At 44.0% G+C, this 12,854-nt stretch overlaps 1 protein-coding gene across 3 annotated transcripts in view; it reads right to left on the reverse strand.

Annotated features, from left to right (window-relative positions):
- RAD54L2 (RAD54 like 2) overlaps window positions 1-12,854 on the reverse strand; it is a 95,674-nt gene that overhangs the window by 50,653 nt on the left and 32,167 nt on the right. For 2 of the 3 annotated variants that reach the window (XM_075939462.2, XM_075939464.2), the window contains exon 2: window positions 4,507-4,710. In XM_075939462.2, the coding sequence (XP_075795577.2) occupies window positions 4,507-4,654 (148 nt within the window). In that variant the 5' untranslated portion in view covers window positions 4,655-4,710. Of the gene's footprint in view, window positions 1-4,506; window positions 4,711-6,961; window positions 7,253-12,854 lie in introns of all 3 variants that reach the window. The other variant, XM_075939463.2, reaches the window with a different exon arrangement.

Genomic DNA, 12,854 nt, shown 5'->3' on the forward strand with positions numbered 1-12,854 from the left:
GGGTCAGACCAAAGGTCCATCTAGCCCAGTATCCTGTCTACCGACAGTGGCCAGCACCAGGTGCCCCAGAGAGGGTGGACCGAAGACAATGATCAAGCGATTTGTCTCCTGCCATCTCTCTCCAGCCTCTGACAAACAGAGGCCAAGGACACCATTTATCCCCTGGCTAATAGCCTTTTATGGACCTAACTTCCATGAAATTATCTAGCTTCTCTTTAAACTCTATTATAGTCCTAGCCTTCACAGCCTCCTCTGGCAAGGAGTTCCACAGGTTGACTACACGCTGTGTGAAGAAGAATTTTCTTTTATTAGTTTTAAACCTGTTCCCCATTAATTTCATTTGGTGTCCTCTAGTTCTTCTATTTAGGAAACTAATAAATAACTTTTCTTTATCGTCCCTCTCCACACCACTCATTATTTTATATACCTCTCTCATATCCCCACTCAGTCTCCTCTTTTCTGAACTGAAAAGTCCCAGTCGCTTTAACCTCTCCTCATATGGGACCAGTTCCAAACCCCTAATCATTTTAGCTGCCCTTTTCTGAACCCTTTCCAAGGCCAAAATATCTTTTTTGAGGTGAGGAGACCACATCTGTACACAGTATTCAAGATGTGGGCGTACCATAGTTTTATACAGGGGCAGTAAGATATTCTGGGTCTTATTTTCTATCCCTTTCCTAATAATTCCTAACATCCTATTTGCCTTTTTGACCGCCGCTGCACACTGTGGGGAAGTTTTCAGAGAACTGTCCACGATAACTCCAAGATCTCTTTCCTGATTTATCGTAGCCAAATTAGCCCCTCATCATACTGTACGTATAGTTGGGGTTATTTTCCCGATGTGCATTACTTTACACTTATCCACATTAAATTTCATTTGCCATTTTGTTGCCCAATCACTCAGTTTGGTGAGATCTTCTTGGAGTCCCTCACAGTCTGCTTCTGTCTTGACTATCCTCAACAGTTTTGTATCATCTGCAAACTTTACTACCTCACTGCTTACCCCTTTCTTCAGATCATTTATGAATAAGTTGAAAAGGATTGGTCCCAGGACTGACCCTTGGGGGACACCACTAGTTACCCCTCTCCAATCTGAACATTTACCATTTATTCCTACCCTTTGTTTCCTGTCTTTTAACAGTTCTCAATCCAAGAAAGGACGTTCCCTCTTATCCCATGGCCATGTAATTTGCCTTTGGTGAGGGACCTTGTCAAAGGCTTTCTGAAAATCCAAGTATACTATATCTACTGGATCCCCCTTGTCCGCATGTTTGTTAACCCCTTCAAAGAACTCTAATAGATTAGTAAGACAGGATTTCCCTTTACAGAAACCATGTTGACTTTTGTCCAACAAATTATGTTCTTCTACATGCTTCACTATTTTATTCTTTACTATTGTTTCGACTAATTTGCCCAGTACTGAAGTTAGACTTACCGGTCTGTAATTGCCAGGATCGCCTTAAGAGCCCTTTTTAAATATTGATGTCATGTTGGCTACCTTCCAGTCATTAGGTACGGAAGCCGATTTAAAGGATAGGTTACAAACCACAGATAATAGCTCAGCAATTTCCCGTTTGAGTTCTTTTAGAACCCTTGGATGAATGCCATCCGGTCCCGGAGATTTGTTAACATTAAGTTTTTCTATTTGTTCCAAAACCTCCTCTAATGACACTTCAATCTGGGACAGTTCCTCAGATTCATCACCCATAAAGGACGGTGCAGATTCAGGAATCTCCCCAACGTCCTCAACCATGAAGACTGAAGCAAAGAAATCATTTAGTTTCTCCGCAATGGCTTTATCGTCCTTGATTGCTCCTTTTATAGCTCGATCATCTAAGGGACCCATGGGTTTTTTAGCAGGCTTCCTGCTTCTAATGTACTTAAAAAACATTTTGTTATTTCTTTTTGAGTTTTTTGCTTTTTCTTATTACATTTTTACACTTGATTTGACAGTGTTTATGTTCCTTTCTATTTATCTCACTAGGATTGGACTTCCACTTCTTAAAAGATACCTTTTTGTCCCACTGCTTCTTTTACATGGTGGTTAAGCCACGGTGACTCTTTTTTAGGTCTCTTGCTATGTTTTTTAATTTGGGTATACATTTAAGTTGGGCCTCTATTATGGTGTCTTTAAAAAGTTTCCATGCAGCTTTCAGGGATTTGGCTCTAGTCACTGTGCCTTTTAATTTCTGTTTAACTAACCTCCTCATTTTTGTGTTATTCCCCTTTTTGAAATTAAATGCCAGGGTGCGGGACTGCTGAGGTGTTCTTCTCACCACAGGAATGTTGAATGTTGTTATATTATGGTCACTATTCCCAAGCGGTCCTGTAACGGTTATATCCTGGACCTGATCCTGCACTCCACTCAGGACTAAATCGAGAATTGCCTCTCCCCTTGTGGGTTCCTGCACCAGCTGCTCCAAGAAGCAGTCATTTAAGCCATTGAGAAATTTTATCTCTGTTTCTCTTCCTGAGGTGACATGTATCCAGTCAATATGGGGGTAATTAAAATCCCCCATTATTACAGAGTTCTTTATTTTGGTAGCCTCTCTAATCTCCCTTAGCATTTCAATGTCAGTATCGCTGTCCTGGTCAGGTGGTCGGTAATATATCCCTACTGCTAATTTCTTATTATTAGAGCATGGAATTACTATCCATAGCGATTCTATTGAACATGTTGATTCACTTAATATTTTTATTTCATTTGATTCTACATTATCTTTCATATACAGTGCCACTCCGCCACCCACCCGGCCTGCTCTATCCTTTCGATATATTTTGTATCCCGGTATGATTGTCCCCCACAGATTTTCCTCATTCCACCAGGTTTCAGTGATGCCTATTATGTCAATCTCCTCATTTAATACGAGGTACTCTAGTTCACCCATCTTATTAGTCAGACTCCTAGCATTTGTGTACAAGCACTTTAAAAATTTGCCACTGCTTATTTGTCTGCCCTTCCCTGATGCATTGGATTCCTTTGTATGCGGTTGTTTGTCTGCTCTGGCCCATGGTTTGCCCTCTCCCCTCCTCTCTTTCTGACTACAGCTTAGAGAATCTCTATCAACGGATTCTCCTCTAAGAGAAGTCTCCCTCCGATTAACGTGCATCTCCGCACCAACTGGCTTTCCCCCATCTCTTAGTTTAAAAACTGCTCTACGGCCTTTTTAATGTTCAGTGCCAGCAGTCTGGTTCCACCCTGGTTTAGGTGGAGCCCATCCTTCCTGTATAGGCTCCCCCTCTCCCAGAAGTGTCCCCAGTTCCTAATAAATCTAAACCCCTCTTCCCTACACCATCATCTCATCCACGCATTGAGACTCTGAAGGTCTGTCTGCCTACCTGGCCCTGTGCGTGGAACTGGAAGCATTTCCGAGAATGCCACCATAGAGGTCCTGGATTTCAGTCTCTTTCCTAGCAGCCTAAATTTGGCCTCCAGGACATCTCTCCTACCCTTCCCTACGTCATTGGTACCTACATGTACCACGACCACCAGCTCCTCCCCAGCACTACACATAAGTCTATGTAGATGCCTCGAGAGATCTGCAACCTTCGCACCAGGCAGGCAAGTGACCATACGGTTCTCCCGGTCATCACAAACCCAACTATCTATGTTTCTAACAATCGAATGACCCACTACTAACACCTGCCTCTTCCTATCTGGCATTCCCTCCCCCTCAGAGGTATCCTCAGTGTGAGAGGATACCGCAACATCCTCTGGGAGGAGGGTCCCAACTACGGGATGGTTTCCCTCTGCTCCCATTGAATGCTCTGTTCCCTTGAGACTTTCATCCACTGGAGGTGGGACAGTACTACAGTGTCCCGGAAAGTCTCATCAACATAGCTCTCTACCTCCCTTAGCTCCTCCAGTTCAGCCACCCTGGCCTCCAAAGCCCGAACTCGGTCTCTGAGGGTCAGGAGCTCCTTGCAACGGGGGCACACATATGCCACCCGTCCACAGGGCAGGTAATCATACATGTTACACTCGACACAATAAACAGGATAGCCCCCACTCTGCTGCTGGGCTTCTGTCTCCATCTTTCTAATGAATAAGTTTAAGTATAAACTGGGATTCTTTTTAAACCTCTGGAATATAGATTATTCTAAGAGTTATGTTTTAAAGAAGGTCAGAAGTCACTAGTGCCCTCTAACCTCCCCCTTTAAACTCCCTCTCCAAACTCTCCTGTTAGCTGTTCCTGGTCGCAAGCTCTCTGGTCACTGAGTCACAGGCTTATATAGCTCTGGTAGCCCCTCCCCCTGACTGAGGCTCAGCCAATTAACAGAGGCTTCTAGATTTCAAACCTTTTAGAAGCTCCTTCAAACAAACAAACCAAACAAGCAAGAGTTCTACTCTTGAAATACTCAGCAAAACCCATAACAGGGGTTTGTTCCCTCTCCTACTTAGATTTTATTTCCATAGGGCTCCCCAAAGCCATATACTGAGAATTAACAGTTCTAGGGATCGTGCATGATAAAGTGTATGTGTGTTCTCACAACCCAATCACTTACCATTCTCATCAAGTAAGTCTTCCTCGTCATCCCCATCATTGTCCTCCTCCATTGCCTCATCATCTTCCTCCTCCTCCTCTTCCATATCCTCCTGCTCCAAGTCTGGGTCCAGGTCTGGATCACTCCCTGAGATTGACTCGTCCGACATGATTCCCAGTGGTGCTCTTTGTGCATTACCTGCTCATGATCTGTTGCAAGGCAGCCCTGTAGGAGGACAAAAAATACCATTCAAGAAAAGCTCAGTCATGCAGAATTTCAATATAAGAGTCTCCCAAGTGCAGCCCATAAGAAGTTTGTGTGGTCCCATAATTTATCCCAGGCACTGAAATCCTCCCAGGAGAAAGAGTTAAGGACACAATCGTTCAAGAGGGAATGAGGAAGCCAGATTTACAGATCTTGCACGAGTTACTGCTACGCGCTGAAAAACTTAACCAATACTCAAAAATTAAGCAAAGCAGCCACGGTAAAAGAAAACTGAAAATGCATGCGTTTATTGTGGACTCTAATTATAACATACTGTCATTCCACTGTATTTATTATTACTTTTAATTATTAATCTTTCTTACTTTTGTAAGTTCTTCCGCTTGCTGGCTTCATGCCACCAATTCTTTCTTACAGCAATCGTAATGCTATCACTTTCTCTTTGGATTCCTCTTCAGTGTAGGTTTCCTCTTCCCCATCCTACCTCCTTCTTTATATTTTCAGTTGTTCTATACCAGTGGTGCCTAACCTATTTACCGTTGTGCCCTGCATACGTGGCTCTGTGGGTGTTATGTGGGCTGCAGCCACACAATATATATACTACCTGAGGATGCCACATGGCCCATAGCTGTGTGCTGATTGGGCAACAAGCAGCCTGCAGGCTACAGATTGAGAACTAGATTTCTCTTTTCTAATTTATACCATCAATTTCACCCTCTCCCTGATACACACTGAAACCATTCCCAGCTACTTTGGAAACCTAACCAGACCCCCAGGCCTGCTCTACACTAGGACCTTAGTCCAAAATTAGCCCCCCAAGGTTGAATTTGTAAGCGATGCATCCACACTACCAAGCCCATTATTCCAAAATAAGGAGCTATGGAATTCCAGCTCTGTTGTCCTACTTTTCATAATGTTATTCCCAAACTTGTAAGTCCAAAATAACATTAGCGTGGATGCTGCAATACCATTAATCTGAACTAATTGGCCTGTGGGAGGCCTCCCACAGCTCCCCAGAGTGCTTTGTGGGGCTCTGAGTCTGAGGCGGCGTGTCCACATTAATAGAGCCTCCCTCGGACTACATTCAATTCTTCCCTGTAGTTGAGGACACAGAACTTGGAATTTGTAAAATCAGGTGCCCAGAAGTCATTTAGTGTAGACATGACCCCAGAGAATTAAACATATTATGCAAAGTATTATATGAAAGATGGGATCCAAAGACTGAAAGATGGGCTACCTCCAAACTGAGACCCTGATCTACTCACAACGAACTTTTCATATGTGCTTGCACCCATGGAGCAAAGTGAACAAATATGAAACAACATTAGTTCTCAACTTCTAAAAAGTAAGTCCTCTTAACTAGGCAAAATCATCTGTAGATAGAGTCACTCTGCTCCCCGATGTACAAGATGATGAAGGCTTAGAGCTCTGGAAGTAGCAGAGGCTCAAATGACATTTCACATCTAATCACTCAAGCAAGAATCTGTCTGTCTGTCTCTGTCTCTCTCTCTGTGTGTGTGTGTGTGTGTGTGTATGTGTGTGTATATATATAAAATTTCCTGCGGGACGACAGAGTGATGTAATCATGTCATTCTGTGTCACCCTGCCCCGCTCCCCCACCCCAAGCCTCTGCAGAGTCAAAACGGGCAGCTATGGCTTGGGGTTCCCCTGAACCCTCCTCGGGGGATACCCGGGCTCCCCTCTGGCCTCTGGCTCCCCTGCAGGCAGGCCAGGGGGTGGCGCTGGCAGCCGCCTCTGGCCCTGCTTCTACTTCTGGGTCCGGGGCCCCAACACTCTGTGACCCAGTGGGGAACGGCCACCTGCCTCGGGCCACCGCCTGCCTGGCGCTCCAGCCTTGTGCTCTACCCGCCTCGCACGATTCTACAGCGCCAACACCGGTTCCCTGCGGGGGAAGGGAAAGGAGAAGGAGAAAGCCAAGGCTCCGCACTGGATCCAGCTGTGGGGAGTAAAATAAGGCCTGAAAAAATACAATTCTAACAGCTAAATCTGTTAAAATTATTCCAGCTGAAGTAATCCGATGCTGGGAAGCTGACCTAGGCAAGAGTAACAATGAGAATGCGTCAGCAAGAAGAAAAGGAAAAGGAAAAGGAAAAAAGGAAAAGGAAAAGAAAAGGAAAAGGAAAGGAAAAGGAAAAGGAAACCAAGAGAAGAGAATGGCTCAGGGGATTAGTATTTCACCACTGGGTTACAGGTTCAGTTCTAGTGTTTTGTGGAAGCAACCAAAAGTTCTTACAGTTCAATCTTTGTTTAGTGGACTAAACAGGATAGTTTGGTTGTCAGAGTCCGGCAGAAAACACCACAAATCCGAACTGACTTAGATGCTGGTGATTCACTTTAACTAAAGACTCGTCCACAGAGCCTCAGATCTACTGCCTTTTTCTCCATGCTCTAGGATTAGTGCTCCATAGATGATGCTGGTTCCCGAGATCTCTTCAGTGCACAGTTTAGGAAGGCAGCTAGCTGATCCCTGGTATCGAAAGGTTGTGAAGTACTGCTCTAGGTCACCCATAACAGACCACAGCAGCTAAGAAAGAAAGAGGGAGGAAGCGTAAGCCATAATAAGTTTTCTTTGATAATATGTGCTGTGCTAAATTCTGATGTTTGTTTCAAAGCAGCAATTTATCTGCATCTGTAAGCAGCAAAAATCACCTTCCAACTGATACACAAGTCTAAAAATATATTTCTATTTTGTTTCATCTTAAAGAGGTTGTTTGCAGACCTGCAACTGAGAAGCTATTTCTGTTTCCACAGAAAGAAGCACTGTGCTGCTACCTGGCTGGATTCGGGGGTTTTGTGGAGGGTCACTTGGTGTATGCCTTCATTGCAAGTGAAGGTGTGATTGCATCATGGGTATACACACTTGTTACAACTTTAAGCTAGCCTGCATGGGTCACAGCAGCACTGTAGACATGATAGCAGGCATTTCGGAACAGGCTATCAACCAGACCACGTTTTGGACTCTGCTAGCCAGTGCTAGGTGCATGCCACCACATCTACACTGCCCATTGTGACTCCTGCTAGCTAGATTAGTACTCTGGGTATGCCTCCTGTGCTACGAGCACATCTTCATTTGCAGTGTATCAGAACCACAAGAAATGCTGGGAAGAAAGGGATCTCAAGAAGTCACCTAATCCACTCCCCTGTGCTGAGGCAGGACCAAGTATACTGAGACCTGCCCGGACACCTTTGTCCAATGTGTTCTTAAAAAGCGCTAATGATGCAGATTTCGCCATTTCCCTTGGAAGCCTATTCCAGAGCTTAAGTGTCACCTTACAGCTAGAAAGTTTTTCTTCCTATCTAACCTAAATTTCCCTTCCTGCAGAGTAAGCCTATTAGATCTCTGTCCTACCTTTAATGAACATGGAGAACAATTAATCACCGTCTTTATAAAGCCCCTCAACATGAAGACTGTTACCAAGTTCCTGCCCCATCATCTTTTGTCAAGATTAAATATGCCCCTTCTCACTTTTTTTAAATCTTCTCCCACAGGTCAGGTTCACCAAACTTTTTATCATTTTTGCTGAGCTCCTCTGTGGACTTGCTCTAATTTGGCCAAATCTTCCCTAAAGTGTGGTTCCCGCAAGTGGATACAGAACTTCAGCTCACCAACCCTGAATTAAGTAGGACATATACCTTCCTTGTCTTATGAACAACACTCCCGTTAACACAGCCCAAAATGATATTAGCCTTTTTCACAACTGCATCAACTTGTTCACTCCCATTCAGTTTGTGATCCACTATAACCCTCACAGCCATGTCTGCAGTACCACTTACTAGAGGCTAGCAATTTGGCCTCTGCATTTGAGGTTTTTTTTTTTTTTTTTTAAAGTGTAGGGCTTTGCACTTGTCTTAACTTAATTTCATCTTGTTGATTTCAGACCAATTCTCTTGAATTATAATCCTGTCCTCTCAAGTGCTTCCAACCCTTCCAAGTTTAGTGTTACACATACTCTCCATCCCATTCCCCAAATTATTAATAAAAATATCGAACAGTACATGACGCAGGAGAGTCCTGTGAGACCATAACTGGATAGAGCTGCCCCATGTGACAGCAAGCCATTGACAACTACGCTTTTCTTTTAAATAATTGTACACTCACCTTTAGTAATTTCATTTACACCATCTTCCCTAGTTTGCTTATGAGAATGTCATGTGTGGGACGGTGTCCCAAGTCTTACTAAAATCAAGATTTAGCACATTTACTGTTTCCCCTGTATCCACTAGGCCAGTAACCAGGTCAAATAAGGAAATTAAAGTGGTTTGAAATGATTTGTTCTTGAGTACAGGCAGTCCCCGAGTTACGCGGATCCGACTTATGTCGGATCCGCAGTTACGAACGGGGTTTGCTCCGCGTCTCCCTGGTCTGCTGGAGACCAGCAGACCAGGAAGACAGGGAGCAAAGCCTCTGAGGACGCCGGCAGCGGGACAGACGGGCAGCGGGACAGCCCAGACGCGCCGCGGCTGTCCCGCTGCCGGCATCCTCGGAGGCTTTGCTCCCCGTCTCCCTGGTTTGCTGGTCTGCTGGAGACCAGGGAGACGCGGAGCAAAGTCGTGGAGGACCTGGGCAGCGGGACCGCGGTGCGTCTCGGTCCGCCGCCCCCGTCTCCCTGGTCTGCTGGGGGGCGGGGCGCGCAGCTAGTGCGCGCCCACCCCCCAGCAGACCAGGCTGTGGTAGAGCAGCTGGGGCGCTGCCGGTTGGTCCCGCAGCGCTGGGCGCTACTGGACCAAACCGGCAGCACCCCAGCTGCTCTGCCCCAGGCGTCCTGATTCAGCCGCTGCTGGTCAATTTCAGCAGCGGCTGAATCAGGATGCCTGGGACAGAGCAGCTGGGGTGCTGCTGGGTTGGTCCAGTAGCACCGAGGAGCGGCGCTACTGGAGCAACCCAGCAGCACCCCAGCTGCTCTGCCCCAGGCGTCCCCAAATCAGCTGCTGCTGAAACTGACCAGCACTGACTACAGGAAGCCCGAGGCAGAGTTGCTCTGCCCCGGGCTTCCTGGAATCAGCCGCTGATCAGTTTCAGCAGCAGCTGACTTGGGGACGCCTGGGGTTCTTAAATTGAATCTGTATGTAAGTCGGAACTGGCGTCCAGATTCAGTCTGTTGAAACTGATCAGCGGCTGATTCCAGGAAGCCCGGGTCAAAGCAACTCTGCCTCGGGCTTCCTGTAGTCAGCCGCTGGTCAGTTTCAGCTGCGGCTGAATCTGGACGCCAGTTCCGACTTACATACAGATTCAACTTAAGAACAAACCTACAGTCCCTATCTTGTACGTAACCCGGGGACTGCCTGTAATCCATGTTGGCTGTTCCTTATAATTTTATTGTTCTCTAGGTGCTCACAAATGGTTTAATAACTTCTTCCAGTATCAATCCAGAAATCAAAATTAGGCTGACTGGTCTATAATTCCCTGGGTCCTTGCTGCTGTCCTTTTTAAAGAGAGGTACTGTTTGCCTTTCAACAGTCCTTGGGAGTTTATACACCCTTGGATTTCAGTAGGGTTTATTTCATTTATATATTACCAAAAATGCCAGACACTTTATAGTCAAAGCAGAGGCTTCTCCCAGAAACACAAAAGCAACCCCTAGCCTCTACCAACCTTACTATCTAAACAGACAGCACACTAACCAAAAAAGGGGGACTGTGATAATTGCTGAGTAATAATTCTAGTGTGCTAATTATGAGCTAATTCTTACATAAATGGAGAAAGGGGAGCAAATAAGGAAAATGTTCTGGTTATTCTAAGTGAAACTTACAAGACCTCAAAATACAAGAGATTTTGTATACTAGTATTTTCCTGTTTCATCTTTCACATCCCAATGTTTATACTATAATTTACAAAAATATTTTTGAAAGTGGTTAAAAGATAGAGATTGGGTCTTCATATTGTCTGTATTTACATAAATAAAATAAAAAACACAGAAGCCATGCGTTAATCACAGGAAGTATCTTTTAAAGAGCAGATTCCAACCTTTTTTTCTTATGGACAATTTAAGATTATCTGAAATCAGCAGCAAGTGCATCTGAACTTCTAACCTATTCAGCTGCCTCTGTGATATGCAGGGGTAAAACAGACACTTTCTACCTGTTTGTGTTGTCATGTAGCTGTTCCTATTGCCCCACTTCCATCCAAGATCCTGGCAGCTCCTCTAACAATTTTCAATTGCATAAGCTTTGCCTCTCTGGAGACCTCTCAGCTTGCCTGACAAAACTGGGATACAGAACCTGAACACTGAACAACAGGCAGGTAGGAATGACACAGACATCAGCCGGCCCTTATTTCTCACAAAGATATGACCCAGTTCCGAGCCTTCTCGAAGGGGAATTACATAACACATCCAGATTGGATCTGCCTCTATTGTTTTATGGCAGAGTTAGTCCAACCTCTCTCTCACATTTAATCACTGCTGGCAGGGCACTATGCAAGAGATAAACAGATTATCTTCATCTGACTCAAGTTACTGTTCATCTGGACTTTTTAGCTCTCCTACACTGAATCAATCTACGAACCTCCTGGCCCTAGAAAGAAAAGAAACACAAGGAGAGATGACATTCTGAGACAGATGCAGGGAAAACAGGAAGATGGCAGACAACACCAAGAAATATAAACAAAGTCCTCTACGCCACAGGTTTACATTATAAAGCCTATGACTGTGGACAAATTTAAGAAATTGGGAGGCTGCCAAATAAACGGGGGGAGGGGGGGAGGAAAGGGGCCGGAAAGGGTAATTAAATGAGAAAACCTTAACAAAAAATTCCATTTGCTTACACAATAGAGAAAAGCTTTTATGTTTACAACGGTTCAGGGAGTCAAAGCCTGCTTCAGCTGAACATCAAAATAATATCCAAGACAGCCTCTATCATGTATTATACCCTGCCCTTCAGGGAAGATAAAAAGTAGCTCTTTGTTGTTCTTGTGGTCGGTTATGTAGTTGTAGTTGTTTTTAATGTAAAATATTTTTAATTGTAATCTTCTTAGTGTAATGAGTGTCTCAGAGGCCCAACCCTGGATTAGGGCTTTAGGTGCTTCTCCAGCATGAATATAATGTTTTTAAAGATCACAGTTTAAAAAAAAAAAATCTCAGTGTACAAAGGGTTAAGATCCATAATTTGTTGTCCTTTCCAAGCTTTTCTTCATAGTCCTGAGAGTGCGAAATTCATATTTTTCTTTTTTTTAAATGAGAGCCGAGATTCTTAGCTCATTGCTTGTCCTCAAAAACTGAGCCTTTAAGTGAAGCAACAATTATTGTGATAGTTGCCAATACTGTGTGCTCTGCAGTTTCCATCACAAGATACACCCACATGGGGTCCATGTCCTAACAACTGACTTAATGAAACATGGTCAATACAACTGGATAAAGAATGGTTACAGCTGGGACTGCAGAAAGAACCCTGGTGATCTCTAAAACTCACTCTCCTTGGGGCAGGATTAATTCCTGTCCACGCATTCAGAGGCAAGAAACACTTTGCTACACAATGGGTAGCCAGAAAACTAAAGCATCTGTTCTACCATAAGAGATTTTTGCCTTGGCTGTTGTAATGGGCTGCCTTTAAACAAAATGTCAAGAACCCTGGAAAATCTGAGAACCCAAAACATTCCAAAATACCAGTGCATATTGTAGAGAAAATTAGAGACTGGTTTGGTGCAATTTTGGAGTAAAAACATTTGTGTAAACAGAAGTTATGGTATTACACGTCATTCCAGTTAGAACAGAACAAATAAGTTTTTGGTTCAGTAGCTGAACCAAAAAAAAAAAAAAAATCTGGAAGAAAATTCCATTTTTAACCAAAATGGATTCCCCTCCCCCCCCCAATTTCTTGTAAAAGAATTAATTCAGGTCAATCTAATTTTGTTTTCTAAATCAGACAGTTCATTTCAAAACAAGATGTCAAAATGAACCATTTTGACTTTTAGAAAGGTTTTCTCTTTTTTTTATTCAGTTAAAATTATTTGCCAGATTCAACCCAAACTCATGAATAGTGTAAGTCATGCTGAAACTGCATTTTTGGGCAAGTAAAAAAAAAAATTTCACTCAGCTCTAATTCCATGCCAATTTTGCAGAAATCATTCAAGTGTCATGTGTACTATATCACTAGTCCGTTAGGGTGTGTCTACACAGCAAAGTTATTTC

The sequence above is a fragment of the Pelodiscus sinensis genome, chromosome 11 (genome assembly GCF_052426305.1).
Source record: "Pelodiscus sinensis isolate ZL-2025 chromosome 11, ASM5242630v1, whole genome shotgun sequence".
Lineage (NCBI taxonomy): Eukaryota > Metazoa > Chordata > Testudines > Trionychidae > Pelodiscus > Pelodiscus sinensis.